This window comes from Colobus angolensis, unplaced genomic scaffold (assembly GCF_000951035.1).
Source record: "Colobus angolensis palliatus isolate OR3802 unplaced genomic scaffold, Cang.pa_1.0 Scaffold150, whole genome shotgun sequence".
NCBI lineage: Eukaryota > Metazoa > Chordata > Mammalia > Primates > Cercopithecidae > Colobus > Colobus angolensis.
Genome location: NW_012114600.1, coordinates 6002735 through 6027504, shown reverse-complemented (window position 1 = coordinate 6027504; position 24770 = coordinate 6002735). Strand labels below are relative to the sequence as shown.

Sequence of the window (24770 nt, the reverse complement as noted above, 5' to 3'; positions counted from 1 at the left end):
CTTTATTACAGGTTGACCCAAATAGCATTGCTGCCAAAGACGGCCGGATTCGAGAAGGGGATCGGATTTTGCAAGTAGGTGCTGTGGTAATTTCCTTTAGTTTCCCACGGTCTGTCCAAAGTTACTATTTTATTTTGTTTCTCTTTTTTTTTTTTTTGAGACAGAGTCTCACTCTGTCGCCCGGGCTGGAGTACAGTGGCACAATCTCTGCTCACTGCAAGCTCCGCCTCCTGGGTTCACGCCCTTCTCCTGCCTCAGCCTTCCGAGTAGCTGGGACTACAGGTGCCCGCCACCAGACCCGGCTAATTTTTTATATTTTTAGTAGAGACGGGATTTCACCATGTCAGCCAGGATGGTCTCGATCTCCTGATCTCGTGATCCACCCGCCTCGGCCTCCCAAAGTGCTGGGATTATAGGCGTGAGCCACCGCGCCCAGCTTATTTTGTTTCTTGTAAACCGTTGAGAAAAAAATTTGTCTTTGCTTTTGGATATTAACATCTACAAAAGCAAAAAAAAAAAAAAAGCTATCATTTAAAACTTATTAAGGATGGTGTGATTTATTAAGAGTGATTAGCTAATAATTAGTGACTCAGATCCCATCTCTGGAGTCAAATTTGACTTCTCTTCCAGCTTGCTTGGCACATTGCGTAACCTCCTCTCATCCTAAGCTTTATTTCCTCATCTTAAAAAAAAATGGTAATAATAACCTATTATTGTTGTGAAGGTGAAATGAGATTATGCACGCAATATGCTTAACACAGTGCATAAGTACTTGATAAATATTAATGGCTATTACTACTAGCAGTGGCAGTTATTGCTGCCTTTTCCAGAATAAATTAATTGAACATGGATCTAGATGTTCCTTTGCTATATGAAAGTCTAGAAGTTTGAAGAAGTTTCAACTACAGTCATGCTCACTTAATATGTTCTGAGAAATGTCATTAGATGATTTTCCAGTTGTGCAAACATTGGAGAGTGTACTTACACGACCTAGATGGTACAGCTTACTACATACACACCTAGGCTGGCTGGCATAGCCTATTGCTCCTAGGTTACAAACCTGTACAGCATTTTACTGCACTAAATACTGTAGGTAATTGTGACACAATGATAAGTCTTTATGTATCTAAACATAGAAAAGGTACAGTAAAAGCAAGGTATTATAATTTTATGGGTCCACTGACTTATCTGTGGTCCATTGTTGACTGAAAAGTTATTGTGTAGGGCACTACTGTATTTACTAATGAGTTGCTGGGAGATGAAGGAGAATGTGTTTTATTCCCCACTTGGAAATGTGAAAACATAGAGACTGATTACACTTCAGCTTTACGCGAGAGATAGTAAGCAGACTGTAGGAGGGATGTGAGGCTGGAAAGAGAGTTTTAGGCCAAATCAGGAATAGCTGAAAGCCAGTTTCTATCCTAGATCTGCCTTCACCTGCTTGCTCTTTCCTTTCTGAGTCCTCTCCCATAAAGAATGGCTGCAGGGGCCGGGCCCAGTCGCTCATGCCTGTAATCCCAGCACTTTGGGAGGCCAAGGCAGGCAGATCACCTGAGGTTAAGAGTTTGAGATCAGCCTGACTAACATGGTGAAACCCCGTCTCTATTAAAAGATACAAAAACTAGCCAGGCATGGTGGCAGGCACCTGTAATCCAACCTACTCAGGAGACCGAGGCAGGAGAATCGCTTGAACCCGGGAGACGGAGGTTGCAGTGAGCCAAGATGGCACCATTGTACTCCAGCCTGGATGACAGAGTGAGACACTGTCTCAAAAAAACAAGAATGGCTGCAGGGAGACACAGGAGCTCCCCAGCTCCTGTAAACAGATCAACCCCAAGATAAGACCAGAGGTCCTTTGGGATGGAATTTCACTGCTGATCACAACTGTGAAACAGAGAAGAGGACTTGAATGATAAATCCAGGGAGCGAGAAGTTGTTAAAACGTCACTGCCACAGTTCCAGAGCTCCTATTTCTCCTTGTTGGATACAGACCCCTAGAGAGTGTTTTGTTTTTTTTGTTGTTGTTGTTGGATTCCACATTTTGGAATCTGAAAACCAGGGCTTCCAAAATAGACAAGCTGTTGTCCCAGCATTTGGAGCACGCCGTCTCTGTTTAGGAAGACAGCAGCATACACAGATGATTACAGTACAGCGTGACACTCGTGGTAACATTGCCTGCGCTGCCTGGCACATGTCCTGCCCAGCCTTCTGCGGCTCTCTCCCTTGTTCAGGACAACACTCATGGAATCACACCACCTCCTCACCGCCTGTTCTTCCTCTAGCTAGATAGTGTAGAGCTCCTTTTTCACCATGGACCTGCTAAGGCTCCAAACGGGAAAGAATACAAAGTGTGAATTAATGATCGTTTGGGGTCCCACTAGTTATCAGAAAACCTCGAGTATATAATTTCTCCTTCCATGAGCTCCCTGAATAGTGATCTACAGTAAACAGAGCTATGTCTGTCATACATGGGGGAAGGAAAAGTGAACCAGGAAGCCAAGACATAGTCTTGTTGGCCACCACATTTCTGTCATCTTTAACACATGCACATGAATAAATCAATGAATGAAACCAGGGTATTCAGTGGAGAGAATGATAGGATAGATGAGTGATATCTGTTGGAAAGCTTTGCTTGTATAGCCTCCTCAAGAAATTTAAGGGACCATTTTCATGTATCATCCAGATAACAAAAGCTTCAAAAGTGTTTTACTATTTTTTAAATGTTGAAATAATTTTGAATGTATTGTTCACCTTGTTAACATCTCCAGTAAAATATACTGAAAATAATGTAATCTTTTGATGCTCAGAGCCATGTTACACCCAGCATGCATTCCACAATGCTATAATAGAGTAAAATGCTCAGTGATTGGAAAGTCTGGAAAATCTGTGCCCCAACATGAAATGACCTTGTCTGGATACATTTGCAGATGCATTAGGTCTATATTGTGTCATTTTTCTTACTCCTCCCTTGCTGTTGCCAGCTGGCAGTTCTTCCTCTTGCCATCTACTTCACATCCCATACTTCCTACTGTACCTGGCTCCCTTCTTAGTTCCCAGCTAACCACTCTTCCGTAGGCTAGATACACAAATACAGTTATTAAAATTTCATTCATTTGTTCTGTGGGTAGAGTTGGATAGAAATAAAGTGCATGTGTTTCCATACATGCATACTGTATGCTATGACACTTCCAAATCCTTAGGGATATTGTGGGCAGATAAGTTTTTAGAGAAAATACCTGCTAGATAATAAAGCATTCCTTAATGGTCTAGGTTCACTAAGGAAACAGTAGCAGGATGTTAAAGTGCTGTTTTCTGCCTGATTACTTTATATTCTGTGACAAACATGTCACACTTAATACATGTCCCAGTAAAAAAACCTAGAATACAATTCTGTCTGCACACATAGGAAACAAAGAGTCTTAAGGGTGATTATGAAATTATATTAAGTAAAACTCTGACAAAATTGTACCCAGAGACAAATAGCTCCCTTATGGTTGATGAGGAGATTATGGGATACCCTGTAATGAGCAGTTAATGACTCCTTTCCCAGAGAGATGAGAATGGGAAAAACAGAGGATTTGCCTCTTATCCTTAAAGTTTCTCGGATGGCTTTTATTTAAATGAATCCCTTTAGAGCAATTGTGATTTTAATTTTCTGTTCATTTGACCTAAGTAAAGTATGTTAATGGCCCTGCCCTCATTGTGTAGCCAAACTTTTCTTAATGTAGCATACCATGGGTCTGTAGGTGACCTCACCCAGTGACATCTCACTCACACACACACACATACACACACACACACACATGCACTCACACAAAGGGGATTGTTATACAGTAGGGATTGTGCAGAAGAGAAACCAGAAACCAACTTCCTGAGAATAGTTGTGGTTCTACTGTGTTTTCAGTCTGCAAGGAAAGTTCTTCTTTTTCTTTCCTTCACAGTTCTGTCTGCTGTGTCATTTCCAGGAACTTATATCAAATGTCTCCAGGAATTAATCTGAGAACATTGTCTCACACAATTTCAGTGCTGAATATGGCATTTCTGAGTCAGATAACAAGAGTAAAAGACCACATACGTGACCAGCTTTCCAAGGAGTTTCCAAAGAGGCAATGCTATATTCTCCTTTTCTCCTTGGGATGGTAAACCTGTGATATTCCATGTAAGCAGCCTAATCTCATGTTGGTCAAAAGCTCAGTCATGTTCCTAAGGATGACTTCCTGACAAAACTTTACAAGAACTCAAACAGTGAAACAACAGGACTTCTAATGGGCTCTCTCTTCATTTCTGTTCTACACATAAACTGGTTGATATGGTTTGGCTATGTCCCCACCCAAATCTCATCTTGAATTGTAGTTCCCATAATCTCTGTGTGTCATGGGAGGGACCCAGTGGTAGGTAATTGAATCATGGGGGCAGTTACTCCCATGCTGTTCTCATGATAGTGAGTGAGTTCTTGCAAGATCTGACGGTTTTATAAGGGACTTTTTTCCCTTTGTTCGGCACTCATTCTCTCTCCTGCCACCCTGTGAAGAGGTGCCTTCTTCCATGATCCTAAGTTTCCTGAGGCCTCCACAGCCTTGCAGAACTGTGCACCAATTAATCCTCTTTTCTTTATAAATTACCCAGTCTCAGGTATTTCCTTATTGCAGCGTGAGAACAAACTAATACCCTAGTTCTCTTATTCTTTTACTTTCTTCCCTTTGGATATTTCCCCCCTATTTCTGTTCTTTCCACATCTATGTCTCTATACTTTGATCACCTCCTTTGTCTCCATACTAAAATATAAACACATTTGAAATAAATATTTTCTTATTGCCTAAGATTCTTGAGTTTTCCTAAGAAATTCCATTGATGGTTCAATGTCAAGAATTTGAGTTGCCCACCTACCTCTGGTACAATATAATAGAAAAAACCTAGATATTGGTATATGGAAGAGAAAAGCTATATTACATCTCATTTCTAAGCTTTTAGGACTTTACACACACACATACAAAACACACTCATACAAAGATACAGGAGATTGGGCCTACAGTGAGATTTTGAAAGATCTATCCATATAAGTACCACAGATCTCTTCTTAGCCAAGGCAATATCCATTCTGAAACTAACATTTACATATGGCCATGTACAGAAAATGAGACAGTTATGTTAACAAAACCTACCTGCTGTCTTTCCCTTGGTTCTCTTTCCCTCTGTTTTCCTAAAGTGGAAGTCCTCCATTAAGCTATGTGACATAACTACTCATCTGTCTCCCTCCCTTATTGCTGGGTCCTCCACTTTCATGTCTGTCTGGTATTTTCCCGGTGCAGCAGGCTGCATTCCCACAAACAATCCTGTAACTATAAGCCATTATTTCAGGACCAAGACCAACCGAAGGTTGAAAACTCTATCTGATTCTGTTCCTCAATTCTTTTCATTCCTTGAGAGGTATCTTTGCTGAAACCCAAGGCTACATTTCTTGCCCCAGTATCAGTTTGGGTATAAAACTAATGTCCTAAGTACAATAGCATCTATCAAGTGGTTGGCTAAAGTGTGGCACTTATTTTCTAAAAGAAATAATAAATTACATTTTAATGTCAGGTTTCTGTGGCAGTGATTTCATCCCAGGTACGATCCTGAAGGTAGAAGTGTTTCTGCAAGAAATGATCTGTTGCCCCAAAATAAGAACTAATTGTTGCCAGGACCAGAGAACATAGCTCGGGTCATAATGAGTTCTCAGGGGAGAGAGATGAATACCAACTATAAAGAAACTAAAAGACAAGCAACCACATTGTTTCCTGATGGTCCTCTAAGAGTTAGAAATATATATGAGGTAGATATCTTTTAAAATAAAACCATGTTTACTACTATGCATTTAATTACTTTCCATAAATTTCACTCTATTTGCTTTACTTAGTACAAAAGAGACTTGTCTTTACTAAGGATTAAAATATAAATGATGATAATAATAACAACAATAACAATAACATCAACAGTAATATTTGCCAACATTGAAGACTTTCTATGTACCAGGTGCTATTTAAGATTTTTACTTATATCGACTCATGTAATCCTTATAAAGACCCTCTGGGCAAGGCACTATTATTATATGCATTTTAAGATAGCAAACATAATAGCAGCATTAGACTAACATGAATAAGTATTTAGATTAATGGTAAGTGAAATTCAGATGAAGAATGAGGAAATATATATATATGTATATAGTCGAGTGGAGACCAGGAAAAAAAGAAGTGAGAAGTATATTTCAAACAGAAAAGATGAAGATAAGCTGTGTAAGATCACCCAATTCAATTCTCTCAGGATCAGATGTGCCTGTAGTGGAGAGGAGATGAATAAACAGGTTCATGTTTGACAGACAAATAGATGCATTGCAAATATATTACTAAGAATTACCATGAAACAGACATAAGCCCTCAAAGTGCAAATAGAGTAAATACTGCAAAGTCATTATTTTAAAACTACACTTAAGAGAGGGTAGGGGAGGTGTAGTGGAATCCACCACTGCCAATTTATCTTTATTTGAGAAAAAAAGCCTTGGAGTTAGTACACACATACTTTTCCAGAGATATTTATGACAAACCACGACATATCCTTCCCGGTCATTATTTCCCATTGTGGAATCATAGTTTCTATTTCCTAATTTAATGAATTTTATTTGTGAATTGCAAAAACAAATGGGGAATGCATGTGAAACTTACAACAACTGAATTTCCTTTCTGTGTATACAAGTGAGAAATGACAGTGATTAGAGTAAGAAAACACAACTTGTACCCATATATATATTTTTTACTATTATTGCCTGCTTTCTTTGCACTAAATACATATAAGAGTGTAGGAATAAGGATTATTTATTATGGTCCAAAGTTGAAATTCCTGGGCTTGTTTTCAGATAATTACGTCTGTCCTCATGTATCAGCCAGAAACCCAGAGACCTATGAGGAGAAAAACCTCAATAGTTTACTCTATGCTTTTAAGCAGAAGTCCTTAGTGAAAGACATTAGATTAATTATTGAAAAAGGAATGGTCAGTGCTGCCACATTTTCCATCTGTTTAATTTATTCAAGTAATTAATACTATTTTAGACAGAATTACTTGACCTCTTTAGTTGGAAATTCTTTCCACATTATTTGATTAAATATATGGATCAAAAATCTTATTGTCTCTTATGGAGTTAGTAATCAATAAAAGAAAATAATCATTAAATATCCGAAGGAAAATGTTTTGTCAATTAAGAGCTAAATATATTTGCATATGAAAATGTGGTTTAAAAAAAGAAACTTTACAAATCTTATTTACTCTTTCTTTAGAACTTAGAAAAAGTAAGAAGATATATTTCTAATGCCACTGGAATCTTTTCCATGAAATCTAAAGTTTACTCAAGCTTGGTTTCTTTCACTCATCATTACTTTAAAAATTCAATTTTACTCTATATTAATTTTTTTAAAAAATGTAAAAGTTATTTAAAAGATGGGTCTGAAGATATTTCATTAGTTTTATGCTTTAGGAAATGGATAAATATTAGAAGGGAAGTAGAGTATTGATGAGAATGTTACTTTACTTTGATCAGTTAAACACTGAGATTTATCCTGACGATGATGTTTGGGCAACTGAGTCAGACCCACACACAAATATGAAATGATTAAATAAAAATGCAATCAGCAGTGGCCTGGGAGCATTGCCTGGTGAGAGATAATACTGCAGCTCTCTAATTGGCTCGCAGCGAGCATGCAGGATGACGGATTTCAGTTGTGGTATTGCCAGTCCTTCTTCCCCCAGCACTATTATCTCAGAGTGACACTTCCATTACTCTGAGCGAAGAAAGATGAACGTCACCTGTCAGGAGCTGGTTAATTGTGTTGCTAGATGTATGTTGCCAGGGCGCAGGTTGGACATTTATGAACATAACTGCTTCCTCTGATGTCCGCTATCCTTCAGGGATCGATATGGCTCTTACAGTAAGCGCGTAATTGAGTGAAGGCACTTTGTGCTGAGGGGCTGAAGATGAGCCCATTGTGTGAGCTTCATTGTCCATACATTTACCATAAATGAGCTGATATTTGCCATTTATTGTGTGCAGCATTGTGGAAATGGAAACTAATGTGCCACTCTCATTTGTTTTCTAGATAAATGGGGAAGATGTCCAGAATCGAGAAGAAGCCGTGGCCTTGCTGTCTAACGATGAGTGTAAGAGAATCGTGCTGCTTGTTGCCAGGCCAGAGATTCAGGTCAGAACAGAGATCAGAAGTATTGAGACTGAACTTTATATTCATTGAATTCACTGAGTGTAAATTCGTGAATGAATTTATATTCATTATCTGCTATTCTCTATTAAATCATTATCATGGTTATCTCTCCCCAAATAACCCACCAGATGGCCTATGTGGGAGCGAATTTTTAAAATACATATGAAAGCAATTAAGGTATACAAAATACAGTGAAGACTCATCTTTCCTAACTTATCAAAAATATTATACATTAAAGACTTCTTTATATTGTTCCATAGAATGGCAGCTAAATATCCCTTTTAATAGGGGAAAAGCATACCAAATTGAATTGTGATTCTCTCCTTCAATTTTCCAGTTACTTAAATAAATACTCAAATGAAAAATGGCTGTATAGATCCTTTTAATTCTGTGTGAATCCTTGCTTTAGGTTTCCATCTGAAAATACTTAAATGGCATATGAAGGTCTCTTGGAAGAATCTCCATGAGAGAAACACTAGCCTATCTAGTCATCAACTTAAATCTTTTTAGAATAACTTTATCAATTCGAATGTCTTGTATAGCATGATCTGGTTCCATGTATATTAAATGAATTTTTTCCAAGTTTAGTGTGACCAAAACAATTGTCCAGCCAAAAGCAAACTGATGGCTTCTAAATAAATTTTTTAGATCTTTAAGGAAGAAGATGTCATGAAAGTAAAGGAAAGGTAATGGTGGAAGAAAAGTACTATTGGGGCTTCCTTTTATATCCTTTTTATCTCCTACCACAAGGCAGAAGGGACAATACATTGTCACCAGTCTATCCATCTGTCAGTAGTTTGAGTAAAGTTAGTCATATCGCCATTTGTCTCCTTGGTTATTGATCTGATATTTTTCAGACTCAGTAACTACATACTATCTATAAATTACATTGAGTAAGTGTATTTCAGTGTCAGACTGAATCCTGACTTGAATATAGTGGTTATAAAGGATCACCCTTTCCGCATATATTTCCTTTATGCCCTTGCCCATTCTAAATGGTTCCCATAAAGTCTGCTATAGCCTGGGGCAGAGTAAACTTACACACCTGAGGTCTTAGGAGTGGGGAAACAAGCCCACACAACGCCCACACTGCCTATATGGGAGTGAATTTTTAAATGCATATGAAATTATACCAATTATCTGGAAATTTCTCAACCCAGTTATCTCACTGCCCCCATTTTCTTCAGAAAAGAACATAATAAAGGGGCTAAATGCATATTAGTGAAATTTATGATAAATTGAAGTTGCCATCTCTATTGTAGAGAAGATATTTTTATGTTATCATGTGGTTTCCCTGCCCTTTCCATGTAACTGCTAGAGAACCTCATTAATTTGGAACTAAGCATTTCCTTAAACTATGCCACATAGTGGCCATAATGGGCTGTAGAAATAATAGAAATTAATGACATAAGACCAGATCCTGTTAATCTTTGATGGAATACATACACTGGGCAGAACCAGTGGAAAATTTGAATATCTGGCTACACTTCTGATCTTTTCCTCCAAAAGAGTCAATGCTGAAGGATGAAATTTCAAATGAGACTTCCCTTTCCACACTTGATGAAAGATGGTTGTCTGACTCCATAGGATGCTGTCCTGCCTGTCAAAATTACAATCTGCATTAGCCCCTTCATCCTGACGAAACCTTCACACCACTGGAAGGAAGCTAATTGCCTATACAAAAAAAAAAAAAAAAAACAGATTTCCAGGGAAATCAGGAAAAGAAATACATTTTAATACCATACTTTAAAAATGTAATTTAATCAGTGCATGCTATAAAGTGGCCAAAAAAAACACTAAAAAAATCTTGTTTTTATATCACCCATATTTTTCCATTGAACTCATTGTATCTTTTTTTTTTTTTTTTTTTTTTTTGGCGTGTGTATTTTATTCAGGGAGAATGTGGAAGCTTTTTGTGTGCTTTTTCTAGCTTTTATTTTAAATTTTTAATGTTTCAAATACTCTCTAGATTCTTGGAAATGATCTACAGAGTTGCTGGGGGCAGTATTGTGCATCTGTGCAATATTTTAAAATAACTCATTTTCCTCATTTCCTGTCAACTCTCTTTCATTTTCTGCCCATTTTCTTCCAGAGACCGTTAAAGATATTGTTTTTCTGTCCTATTTCCCACAGGACACTGGGGCAGAGAGGATTCTCATAAGAACTTGTAGCCATACTTTTGAGACAGTATAGGTTGTTCCTTTCTCTGAGATGCCACATGTGGCCCCCTTTGGTGCAGATAGATCCCCACTCTTAGTAATGGCAATCCCTCTTTTCCCTCATCTCAGCTCAAGGGAGATGTCTGTCTCTGCCATTACATTAGACTCAGACTATGGTGAATGCACAGCTAGGTAGAAAGGGGGAAATAGGAGAGAGGAAAGAAGTGAGCGAGAAGAATCTCCCTTTGCTAATTGGGCTGTGTGCACCTCCAGCCTGAAAGAAAGCCTTATCAAAACAGACATATAATGGCTATGGCTGGCAACTCAGGAATCTACTGGATTACTCAATGAGAAAAGAGTTACAGGGAATCCTTAATTTTGACCATTTTCTCTTTATTTTCCCCACCACTTCATTTAATCCTCAAAAGACTCTGTTTCATCATTCACTATATCAGTGTCAGAAAATACTTTATTTTGACCTAAAGAAAAATTCCTTGATGTGTTTGAGAAAAGTAAGCACTCCCCATTTTAAGTAATTTTTTATGAGGTCTGGCATTTGTAGCTTTATGATACTTGAAAAAGATTAAAGAATGTAAAATTTGAGCACTTATCAATTGGACCGAATTTACATTTTTAGTTGGCATAATTATCATAGCTCATCTGCATATCAAAGTCATAGGCATTTGATCAACTTATTCAGGCCACATTAAGATAAACGAGGATGAACAAAAGTGCCAACACTTTGGGCCCCAGTTAAATTTGAGGTCATTGAAGTTCTACATGGCCTTTAATAGATATTATAAAATCTATGATTTGCCTGCATATGAATAAAGATGATACATATACGCTAATGCCTCTTTTGGTGCAGCTTAATGTCCTTTCCAGTTTGTTTTTAAGTTGTAGAAGTTCAGTTATGTTTAAAAGCTTATTTTGCCAGTTCACTGGTGGTGAAAATATCTCAAACTATTATCCATGTTTGCTCACTAGAATACTGCTATTTCTTTGTACAGAGTGATGCGGAGTTTTGACAATAATGCAGTTAATTTAATCAGCATAGACAGCTAATTTATGTAATCCAGCTCCAAAAATCCACTTTGAGGCAAATTATCTGTACTGTCAACATTGATCATATTAGCCAGGTAACCACCAGTTTTCCACTTCACTTTGTATTGAAAAGCCAAAGGGATTTGTTCAGTTTAATTTGCGTTAAGAGTCCTACAAGAATACTTATTTTCAGCACCCATAAACAAAACCCTGCATGCCCCACACCACTCCACCACCCTTAAATGTCACATCCACTGTGGTGCTTTTCCTATAAAATTGGGCCTGAAAACGAATTAAAATAGACATGGAGTGACATTGCTTTTCTTTCCTTTCCTTTTTTTTTTTTTTTTTTTTGAGAAGAATAACTTAGAATTTTCCATCCTTTACAGACAAAATAAATGTTGTCTATAGATTCTTTTGTGGCAAGCAGCCATCTTGTTAATATGGGAGCCCACCTAAAAAGAAAAAAGCAGGATGAGGATAGCATAAGCGTATGCAGGGCACTTTGTATGCAGTCTCATTGGGGGTTGTTGTTAAAGAAAAAAGCCCAATTGTCTCACAGCCCTATTAGTAGCATGGCAGTCCTTTTAACACGGGACTGTTGGAGGTAATGAGCATGACAGCTGTGGATTATGCAGGATGCTTTTCATACATTTTGAAAGAAGGTAATGTTCTGTGCTGTGAGATTTACTTGGTTATGAGAGAAAATCTGTAGCCCTGTTTCAGGAAAGGATAAAAGGCATAAGAGTCCAATTTTTTTTTTTTTATCACCTTTTCTTCTTTCTGAGAGGTGAACCATGGGAGGCTGGTATTCTGAAGAGAATCATTATGATAAAAGGAACTCATCGGGCACCGGCCATTTAAGTTTACTCTATTTTACCATGAGTTCTTACTAACATGATATAATGTACTAATGTATTCTTTTGCAGTTAGATGAAGGCTGGCTGGAAGATGAAAGGAATGAATTCTTAGAGGAGTTAAACTTGGAGATGTTGGAAGAAGAGCATAGTGAAGCAATGCAGCCCACTGCCAATGAGGTGGAGCAGGTAGGGCCAACAATTTGAACTACATGATTTGAGATGTTGCTTGTTCTTTTTAAATGTGTAACCATAAATGGAGACGAAAACAAAATCAAAGGGTTTAATCAAACATCTCTGTCATGGTAATTTTTTAGAGCAAATGATCATCTCAAATGAAGCAGAGGGAATAAATAAAATGATTTTCCATTAAGAATATTTCCAGTTTGGGAAGCTTGGGGACCATTGTGAATACAGTACAGTAGTATTCAAATATTGACCCTGGCACTACTTCAAACTCACTGCAGAAATTTCAGAGTAAAAAATATGTGTTGCTTCTCAATATGCCAGCTGAAAACAAACTGAGGTAGCCTGTCCAACAAGTAATTTTTTTTTTACTTTAAAATATTAATGTATGTATTTGAATACTTAGGCTATCACTATAGGATGAAGATGACATGATGTAAACCATCAGTTTTATTTGCGTACTCGATGGCGTGATTACATCTGTATATTCTGAATAATCATAGAGATTGTCCTTGGTCTTATGGCTGCTGTTGACACATTTCCCATAGCATAACTTGTGCAACATTTCTCGTAGCATAGTTTGAGATTATTGACATCCTTTTGCCTTGAAGTCACATATTCATTCAACTGAAAACTTTGAACTCCTAATATACTCCAAGCACCCTATTTGAAACCGAGAATACAAAGAAAAATGAGCAGAACTGCTGTCACTAATGGATTCATAATAAGTAAAAGATCACAGTGTGATTATTATATTATATTTATTGTCGTTTTCCCATTTTACAAAAACAAGTTCAATATATTCTAGATTTTTTATGTTACACTCATGTCATTTATCTGCCTGATATAATTTTGTTTTCAGTTTACAGATTTGTTTAATTATCTTCCTATTCTCAACATTATTACATGTATTGTATTTATATTTATATACATATATATGTGTATATATATATATATATTTTTTAAGATGGAATCTTGCTCTGTCACTCAGGCTGTAGTGCGGTGGCACAATCTTGGCTCTCTGGAACCTCCACCTTCCAGGTTCAATTGATTCTCCTGCCTCAGCCTCCTGAGTAGCTGGGATTACAGGTGCACACCACCACGCCCAGCTAGTTTCCTTTTTTTTTTTCTTTCTAAAGATAGAGTCTCACTCTGTCGCCCAGGCTGGAGTGCAGTGACACAATCTCAGCTCACTGCAACCTCTGCCTCCTGGTCTCAAGCGATTCTCCAGCCTCAGCCTCCTGAGTAGCTGGGATTACAGGGGCCCGCCACCACACCCAGCTAATTTTTGTATTTTTAGTAGAGACAGGGTTTCACCATGTTAGCCAGGATGGTCTCGATCTCCTGACCTCGTGATCCACCGTCCTCAGCCTCCCAAAGTGCTGGGATTACAGGCATGAGCCACTGCGCCCAGCCTTTTTTTTTTTCTTTCTAAAGATAGAGTCTCACTCTGTCGCCCAGGCTGGAGTGCAGTGACACAATCTCAGCTCACTGCAACCTCTGCCTCCTGGTCTCAAGCGATTCTCCAGCCTCAGCCTCCTGAGTAGCTGCAACTACAGGTGCACGCCATCATGCTCAGCTAATTTTTGTATTTTTAGTAGAGATGGGGTTTTACCAAATTGATCAGGCTGGTCTTGAACTCCTGACCTCAAGTGCTCCACCAACCTCAGCTTCTGAAAGTGCTGGGATTACAGGGGCCCGCCACCACACCCAGCTAATTTTTGTATTTTTAGTAGAGATGGGGTTTCACTATGTTGACCAGGCTGGTCTCGAACTCCTGACCTCAAGTGCTCCACCAGCATCGACCTCCCAAAGTGCTGGGATTACAGGAATGAGCCACTGCACCTGGCCTCAACATTAATTCTTAACACATCCTAAAAGATGATAATTTTTTTGAAAATCTTGACAGGCTTAGAAACATGCAGCACGAACATTCTATCACTTTACCACGCTGAATAATGAAATATTCAGCTTGCTAACATCCCATAACAGAAATGCGTATGTGTGTGCACATGTCGACATATTAAATACATAATTAGATTGCACAGTGTAGCATCAACATAGTCATATGTGAGATACTCATTTGCTCATCATGTGGAGTTTGGCCACTCCACAAACAGAAGTTCATGCTCACAAGTAATATCGCTACTGTGGTAACTGCCTTTCAATATAGGTAGAACAGATTAAAATTTTTATGTATAACTTCAACATTGGCCACAAATAAAGATATTTTTGGTGGCAGCTGCTGGTTACAAGCAAGAAAGTCCTTGCTCCAGGCCTTTTTTTTCTTAGATACAAAATGTGACCTGATACTGAATTGACAGGAGGATGTTGGAATAAGGCAAGCAGGGAGAAATCCTGTCCAGGAAAAGTGATATGGTGTCAAATGCTGCCTACTCATCAGAAGTAATACAAATGTTAGGTCTTGTGAAGTAACACTAGATGTCCCTGAGGTTAGATTCTCATTGTGTGGAAATTTTTCTTAACCATGAAACGAAAAAAATGATGAGAAGTACAGAAACCTTTAAAAATCCTTTGCCCTTATAAACAATAATACTACATTAGAAATGTCTAGGTAGAAACATTGCGTGTCACTCTAATAATTCCATAGGGAAATGATAAATGATAGGGTAACATTGCATTAGAAACTAGGAATTCTAGGTTTGAGAATGGAAAACTCTTTTTATTTTCACAGTTGTTCATAGACCAATAACAAAGAAAAGGGGAAATTCAATTGAAAAACTAAAATACATACCCATATGTGAACCTACTTTATGGAAAGTTTCGTTTTACATAGTATTCTTGGTGTTATGAATCCTGTTACTTTGTGCAACATCTCCAATAGCGTAATTTGTCATGATTATTTCATCTGCATGTGAAATAAGAAAACAATTACTAGTCTTCTTGTATTTTTCAGCTCATGACAAGATATTAGAAAAATATAATTATAAATAACATGATATATAAATTCAAATGCCCAGTATCAATAACATCCTTTGATAGTTATATGGTATAGTACACAGACATTGCCATATTAAATACTATTGTCACCTTGTAAGTCACAGCCTAGGGATGCAGCGAGCTTTCCATTGTTAGTTACAGTTACTTATTATAATTTTTTTAATCAACAAGACATGTAAGATAAATCTCAGTGTGTTTTCAACAAATGAAGGAACATATTCCAGGGAAAGATTGAGAGTCATAGAATAAACTGATACATGGTTGTGTTCTCGCCTCTTCAATTTGTGTTACTTTTTTTCTGCCATTACTTTTGTGGAACAAAATAACAATTATCTAGAGATACCTTTTAGACTTCTTTTAGAATACCTTTTATCACCCGTTTCATCCTTATTTAGCACTAGCTGTTTGCTTGATTATATTTAATTATGTAATTACATCTGCTAGAGGGATGGAGGTAGCTCTATCTGTCTATCTATCTATCTATCTATCTATCTATCTATCTATCTATCTATCTATCTAGTGAATAAACTTAGGCATGAGGCAGATATAATCTAGAAACTGCCTTATAGATTATCATGTGATGACTGATAGAGGTGAAAGTAACTTCACCATATTCCCAGAGAAAGAACTACGCATGCATCTTATTAGGACAATTACAGTTAATTGTTTTACTTGAAAGCCAAAAATTACCAGAGTCTCTCTCTCTCTCTCTCTCACACACACACACACACACAAACACACTACATAAACATACATGGATACATATATACATATATGTGATATATATGTCAAAAATTATTTGATATTATGCCCATGTCTGGCAATCAGTGCTGTTCAAATTTTCATGGGACTGAATTTTTATTATTAATAGACTAAAACTTATCTTTGAAAAAAAATCCCTGGTTAAGAGTAGAAAAATCTTACACAACCCAAATGAGTCCTAACACATTGTTGTTGCTTTTGAGAAACATGATTTAGAGTGCACTGAGGTCACAGTCCATGTATTCAAGAATATGGCATCCTGGACATATAAGAAATTCTGGCACTAGAAGATGAAGCTTTGCCTCTGTCATTAATAACACGAATCTGTCACTAATAACCTGAATCCATCTGGGATTGAGCATCCTCCCCTATAGACAGCAATGTCCTAGACTCCAGTACATAATGTTAACTTATTCCTAAATCTCTGTGATGTTTGGCTTACCCATTGTCAGCATATTACTAAGCCAGTGATATATTACTAAGCCACCTTCACCTCTCAAGTTTCCCAAGTAAGAGAAAACCTAAAGAATCACTTATTTGAATGTATCCTGTCTTATTTATATCCAAGTGAATATCATAGCCATATTCAAGCAGCTTTCGTTTTCTTCATTTCTTGTATAAAAAGCTGTCATGAGCTAATTTCCTTTATTTCTAAAATTGTGATGGACCTTAAAGCAGAGCAATTTTCTAGGAGATGCAACTTTGCCAAGAAACATTGGTTTTCAAGCAAGATTTTTAATAACCAATGTCTTCCAAAATAATTAATTTTCTTTGTTCTTTCGTTTTCTTTGTTCACATCGTTTTCTTAGCCAAAAAAGCAAGAAGAAGAAGAAGGCACAACAGACACTGCAACATCCTCATCCAACAACCATGAGAAGGACAGTGGAGTAGGACGTACAGATGAAAGCTTGCGAAATGATGAGAGCTCAGAGCAGGAGAATGCAGCTGAGGACCCCAATAGCACATCTTTGAAGAGCAAGAGAGACCTGGGGCAGAGCCAAGACACTCTAGGAAGTGTTGAATTTCAGTACAATGAGAGCCTCGTGTCTGGTGAATACATCGACTCAGACTGCCTTGGCAACCAAGATGAGGACTGTGAAAGATTCAGGCAGCTCTTGGAGCTCAAATGCAAGATTCGAAATCATGGAGAGTATGACCTGTATTACTCGAGCAGCACAATTGAATGCAATCAAGGGGAGCAAGAGGGAGTGGAGCACGAGCTACAGTTGCTTAATGAAGAGCTGAGAAACATTGAGCTTGAGTGTCAGAATATCATGCAAGCTCACAGGCTCCAGAAAGTGACAGACCAGTATGGAGACATCTGGACATTGCATGATGGAGGATTCCGGAATTACAACACCAGCATAGATATGCAAAGGGGAAAGCTGGACGACATCATGGAGCATCCAGAAAAGTCTGACAAGGACAGTTCTAGTGCTTACAACACAGCTGAGAGCTGCAGAAGTACTCCGCTCACTGTAGACCGTTCCCCTGACAGTTCCCTTCCAAGGATGATCAACCTCACCAATAAGAAAAACCTGAGAAGCACAATGGCAGCCACCCAGTCCTCTTCCGGACAGAGCAGTAAAGAGTCGACCTCCACCAAAGCCAAAACCACTGAGCAAGGCTGTAGCGCTGAAAGCAAGGAGATTTTGGAAGGCAGCAAGCTTCCTGATCAAGAGAAGGCAGACAGCGAACACATCCCTTACCTCTCTCCTTACCACAGCTCCTCATATAGGTATGCAAACATCCCAGCACACGCCCGGCATTATCAAAGCTACATGCAGTTAATTCAACAGAAATCTGCCGTCGAGTATGCTCAGAGTCAGCTCAGCTTGGTGAGCATGTGCAAGGAGTCTCAGAAGTGTTCAGAGCCCAAGATGGAATGGAAGGTGAAAATTAGGAGCGACGGGACACGGTACATCACAAAGAGACCCGTGCGAGACCGCATCCTGAGGGAACGTGCCTTAAAGATCAAGGAGGAGCGGAGTGGCATGACCACAGACGATGACACCATGAGCGAGATGAAAATGGGGCGCTACTGGAGCAAAGAGGAGAGAAAGCAGCACCTGCTTAGGGCCAAAGAGCAGCGCCGCCGCCGTGAGTTCATGATGCGCAGCCGGTTAGAGTGTCTCAAGGAGAGCCCACAGAGTGGCAGTGAGGGCAAGAAGGAGATCAATATCATTGAACTGAGTCACAAAAAGATGATGAAGAAGAGAAACAAGAAAATTTTGGACAACTGGATGACAATCCAAGAATTGATGACCCATGGGGCCAAGTCTCCAGATGGCACGAGAGTCCATAATGCCTTCTTGTCGGTGACCACTGTATGACCGAATGAATGGAATGCATGTGACTGAATTTCAGAGGATGCTACCAGTTTCGGTAGAGTATGATTGCCTCGTTCAATGTGGCGTTTTTATATATATTTTGTGACTCTTTATAGGTTAAATTTTTTGTAAGCAAAAAATACCTGGTAAATTTTCATTTGTTTTTCATATACTGGTAACTTCGTTTTGGCTGAGATCTTTCTTTTACTTGTGATATATTCATATTACTCGTTTATTAAAAAAATCAAAAACAAAAGGAAAGAAAACAAAAAAAAACTTGCACAAAAATACTGAGGAGCCAATTAATTTCCTACTTCAATGTATCTAATGTAAGTGAAAATCTGGATTTATTTCTCTAGTTTACTTATTTTCTACTTTAATAACACCTTAATGCCAAAACATTTCTATGCTTGTTTCTTGGCATAATACGTTTGAAATCAAACCTGTTCGTAATACATCATGTGCCACGTCTTGTCTTACACATAAAAGCCACTGCTTTTTAACATCCCATTGTACATTTAACACATAAATGGTGCTAACATCTCATTGTACATTTAACACAAAAATGGCCATTGTCTTTGTCGCAGTAAAGTGTAGGTGGACAATCTTCCTGTGATATGTAGTGACACTGGTCATGTAGCTAGATAATTGTGGTAATTGTGACAATTAAAGAGAAATAAATTATTGATTATCCTTCAGAAAAGTTATCAAGGAGTGTTTTATTTTCATTGTCCACTGTGGTTAACAGTTATAAATTCGTTATATGTGTATACTACTTAGAAGACTCCTAATTGTGGATTATAAAATGTGCACATTTTCTATCACTTGTTTCCAATAAAGTTGTATTGAAACGTTCCCTATAGATCACTGTGTCACATATGCCTACCAGGATTAAATTCAATAATATATGTATGGCATGTAACAGGTGCTAATTCAACATTCAGTAGCCATTAGTTCATGTTCCCCTTGCCTGCCACCCACTTTTAAGGTAAAGCCAAGAAAAATTTAGAGAATGTCATGGAGAGAGAGTATCAGTGAAGTGTCTGAGATTGTTTATAATGCTGCAATATATGTTAGTCTGCTCTGGCTATCATAACATAACGCCATACTTAAACAACAGGAATTTATTTCTCATAGATCTCACTTTATTGCCAGGCCAGTCTCAAATACCTGGATTCATGCGATCCTTCCACTGAGGCCTTCCAAAGTGCTGAGATTACAGGTGTGAACCGCCGTGCAGGGCATCAATTTGTCATGGTTCTGAAGACTTTGAGTCAAGGTCAAATATACTGGTGGGTAGGGTTTCAACATATGCATTTTGGAGGTACACAATTCAGTCCATAGTACTATGTGCATTTATTTAGTTGATAAACAAATTTTAATAATTTATAAATAATTTTAGGGAACCATATTTGCAAAAATCTCAGCATAGTCAAGTATAAATGCTTCATATGTCAGTTTATTAAAAGGTAAGATTATTAGATGACTAAACTTTTTAAATCCTAACTTTTTACCATACAATTATATAAACCATATTGCATGTCCATCATCATACCTCCAAAGCAAAAGACCAGATCAAACTATGTACATGCAAGCATGAGTTTGATCAAATTTTCATTCAACTCAGCAGATTGTTTTAATGTAATGGATACACAACATCTGCTTACTTCTGAAGCTACTTTCCTGTTTAAAAACCTACAGTGGCTTCCTAAGAGCTCTAGAATCAGACTCTTATGCCTCTGCCCTCTATTCAAGGCCCTCCATTAACTTGTGGGCCTTGCCTATTGCTCTTCCTCTTTACATCTTCTCTGAGTTACTCCTGACTCCTTAGCAGCCTAATCATTTCCCTCAGGTTATCCTATGCTATCGTCCTATCTGGGGTTTCTGTGGCAAATCCTACACCTCCCTTGGCATGGGATGACATATATTTCCTTTTTGGAGCCCCTTTTAATGACATCAGACTTTCTCAGCTATTTGGCATATACTATCATGCCTATTGCTTCACCTTGGAAATTGTATTCTTTTGTTATTGAATCACATACATAGAACTTATTGTCTTCCTGCATAGATTTGAAGTTCATAGAGGAAAGCCCTCATGATCCCCCCTCTGTCTTTGTAAGCTGGCAGGATGCCATTTGAATAATAATGAATTTTATTTGAGCTAAATTATTTTATGCATTTATCTCTCTCTTCCACATATTGGTCCTTTTGTTACTGTTTTCCTTGCTCTTCTACCTTTTCAAGTTCTTGTCTTTTGAAGGGCTATCACACAGATGAAAAGAAACTAATCTTATTTATATATAATGAAAAGCTGGACTCAAAAACTTTAAGATAGTGATAGTAATAGCAACCTAAGGCAACTGACAATTTCATCACTTCTAATATGAGCTATTGTTAATTCAATGAATAAGACTGCTCCCAGAGCACCTAGAGAGCTAACTTTTGAGTACCTAGAGTTAACTTTTGAATCAGATAAGAATGCCTGTCTATCTTAAGTGCTCAGTTCTTTCCAGATCTAATGCCTGCTGTTATTATTTCTCCTCTTGAAACAACTAGGTTTAAATATTCCTTGCCTTTGAATTACTCCAATAGGTAATCTTCATTTGGAACCAACAGGTAGATTTTTCCAGAAGAAACATGTACACATCTCACAGTATGCAGTTTCCAAAATTACCAGTTTAATTTTATTTTTATTAAGGCCCAATGTGCTTGCCAATTGTTTAAAAATGTGATGTTGGTGTTTTTCATGTCTGTGTTTATGTAGTTCTACCAGAAATGTCTCTTTTTCAAAAATCAGCGAAAATATAAAAAGTGTCATGCTTTATCTTTCTACATAACATATCTTTGTGTTAAACTTTTTTAAGTAAATGAATAATAAATCTGTTGCCCAGCAAAGAAAAATAATTGGTTATATGTGGGATATTTTCTTTCAGCTCAGAAGAAATATGTGAATGAAAGAGGAGAAATATTTTACTTGGGCTTATGAAATTTCATATTTATTATTGCTGTTTATACTCAAGATGTGACAAATCGGTGTTAGGATCTGATGAAGGAAAATGACAACAGGTTAATCAAAGAATCTACAATGGAGCCAGGAGGCCATTTTAGCTTGAACCTCAGGCAAGCTGTGGATGGAGGTCACAACTTCCCGGCTGAACAATGGCCAAAGCATCTGCTGACTGCTTCCTGCTGAGCTCTGGAAGGTCCCTTACCACAGGCGGCCTTTTTAACTGTTAAAACCAGTCCCTTTAGATACAATCACACCAACTGTAGCAGTTGAAAAACCACTTTTGTAATCTCCCCCTCTCCTGATTCATCCTTTTTTCTTTTAAAGCTCCAGCATCTCTTTTGTTTTCCAGGGCACTTTGCAAAGTAACTTGGAAGCATTTCCTGGGCTGCAGTGGCTCAAATTTGGCTCAAATCAATTCTTTGTTGTTTAAGACATACTTCAGTTTTCTCTAGGTCCACAGATCCATATGTGAAGGACATAAGGGGGCAGAAAGCAATGTATGTTCAATGGGTATTTCTTCATTGTGTGCCATGAAGAAACCTATCGTTGGCATCATATTTTGTGTGGACTGTGTCTTTATGAATACATATTGTGGGTGAGGGAAAGCCTCCTCTAACATAGCCTTTCCACCTACATATTGAATTAATCCGTATCTTGTTGCCACGTCTCAATCTGCCACCTAAACTCGTCTGTCTATCCCTCCAATGAGCATCTCCTCTAAGCTTCAAATTCCTCATTTTGTCACAGTATCACTGTTCCCCTAGTCTCTCATGCTTATCACCTGAGCCTTCTTGGATTTCTCATTTAGCTGGTCAGTCACAATGAAAAGCATTGTTAATTTCTCTTTAAAGTGTGTCAGATTGTTTCTAACGGGCTTCAATCACCGATAGGCTAGATGGTCACTGTCTCATGCCTAATTACTTCAACAGGTCCTTAACTTTTCTCCCTGTACCCCTTTCCTGCCTATCTATATATAGCCACAACACTTGCCCTCCTAAACATCACTTTCCTCATTGTGCTTAGGTACCTTCAAAGGTCTTTTCCTAAATATCAGACAAAAGCTGAGAACCTAAGATGGTCATTTTAGAATTTCCATCATTTAAACTCAAACTATTTTTCCATTTGACCTCACACTTCTCTTCAAGAGGACTTCCAACTCAGACCTTGAGAAACCTGCCTTGAGTAGATGAGTAATCTGGTGCTCCTTCAAACTAACATTTTTGTATTCATTTTTTAGAGACAGGGTCTTGCTCTGTTGCCCAGGCTGGAGTGCAGTGGTGCAATCATAGCTCACTGCAACCTCAGACTCAGGCTTACATGATCTTCCTGACTCAACACCCTGAGTAGTTGGGAATACAGGCATATGCCACCATACCTGACTAAATTTTTTTATTTTTTGTAGAGATATGGCTCTCACTGTGCTGCCCAAGCTGGTCTTGAACCAATTTGATTGGCCTCAAACAATCTTGCCACCTGGGCCTCCCAAAGTGCTGATATTACAGGCATGAGCCACCATGGCCAGCCAGTATTATTTAAATTTTCATTAAAAGTTAATTAAATTTTCTATTCTATTAATTTATTTTCTATCATTAATTAATTTCCACTACATTCTTATTTCTATTAATATATTGTTAATATTATATACATATTATCAAATAATTTCTATTAATTTTCTAAGTTGAACACTGTAACAGGCTCATCAATGAATTCACTTTTTCTGAAAAAAAAAGTTATAAAAACCATTTTCCCAGCAAATTATTTCCCACTTATCTGAAGTTTTCATCTTCTCTTGAATATTATTTTATTATTTTCTGAAATGTATGTCTTTGGAAGTAGTCCAAAGTCTTTGAATATCCTCTAAAGGATATAAAATTTAGATAAAACAAATCATTCATTCCTATAACTATACAAGCCATGGTTTCAAAATTTCCGTGAACAGTAACTACAGGAAGCTACGACAAAAGCAACTGACCAACATAGGTCACCTACTGGGGAGTGTTTCAGGGTTTTTTAGTAAAATCCGAAGAGAAACCAGAGAGTTGCTTCGAGGGGTTTTTGATGATGTTTTTGTCTTTGGTATTTTGTTTATTGTTTTGCTGTTTCCACTCAAGTTGTGCTGCTCTTTTTAGCCAGAAGAGGACCAGTTTACAGTGTAAGTTTTGCAAAGTCTCCTTATAGAATTGAGTAAATGATACCATAATGCAGATTATTTGGGGGACATTTTTGTGCTACTTCTAGGTCCCACTGTGCCTAGACTGTGGACTCTCTGCAGTTTTTCGAACATGACATTCTCATTTCTGGCACCCCTCTTTGCTCTTGGTGTTTTGCATGCTAAAGAAACCCTTCTCCTGTCTCTGTGTCCATCCCTCCCTTGATGTTCATTTCATGCCTTCTCATCCCTCCAGGAGATTTTCCCTAAATCTTGCTAACAGTAACTCATTTCTGAACACTTATACAGGGTATTTTCTTATCACTCACTTGGCTTTCCACCCAGCAGTGCCTAATACATTCTTTCTGTAGTGTCTAGCATGAGTAGAGTGTACTGCATAGTAGTAACCACTGCTACATTTGTCCTTCTGGCATTTCTTCCATTTTACCCAACAGCATCTGCTCAGGATTTGGGGAGTCAAGCATTTTTCACATGCCTCAGCCAACAGTGTTGTTTTCCAACAAACATTGCTCCTGGGTTCAAGGGGCATCTATAAACTGGGGTCCTGCTTGTTATTCAATATCCTACTACATGCTTTTAACTTATTGATACCACTACTTAATTATCCCTTTCTTGCTCAGTACAGTGGAGATAATTACAGCCTTTTTCATAGGTTGAGAATTAAATGGGTTAATATATGTAAAGAAGCCAGATAAATATTGGCACAGGGTGGGCACTCAATATATGTTAGCTATTGTTTTTATGTACAGATGAGCAAAATATGTCTAATATAATTTTTGTAATCTGCCACGAATTCCACAGCTACTAAGCAATGGATTCTGGATTCAGGTTCACGATGGTGTGCCTCAAAACTTTTCTTCTTTCCACAACTCACTGCCTCCACATGAATTAAGAATGAATATCAGCAGCTAGTCCACTTGTCATCAGCTCTGCTTCAAACAGAAGTCCAGGCACACAGAAGTCCAGGCACTAACCTCATTTTCCCTGTGCCATCAAGCATGTGCTGACCATCTTTATTTGCTCCTACTTTATCAGTCATCCTATTTTT

The 24770-nt window shown here is 37.9% G+C and overlaps 1 protein-coding gene across 1 annotated transcript in view; it reads left to right on the top strand.

Moving 5' to 3' along the window:
- The window catches only part of PDZRN4 (PDZ domain containing ring finger 4), a 143788-nt gene extending 124543 nt beyond the window's left edge, over window positions 1-19245 (top strand). The window contains exons 5-8 of the mRNA XM_011936101.1: window positions 12-74; window positions 8124-8225; window positions 12376-12492; window positions 17022-19245. Of these exons, the coding sequence (XP_011791491.1) occupies window positions 12-74; window positions 8124-8225; window positions 12376-12492; window positions 17022-18545 (1806 nt within the window). The 3' untranslated portion in view covers window positions 18546-19245. The remainder of the gene's footprint in view (window positions 1-11; window positions 75-8123; window positions 8226-12375; window positions 12493-17021) is intronic.
- The last annotated feature ends 5525 nt before the right edge of the window (window positions 19246-24770 follow it).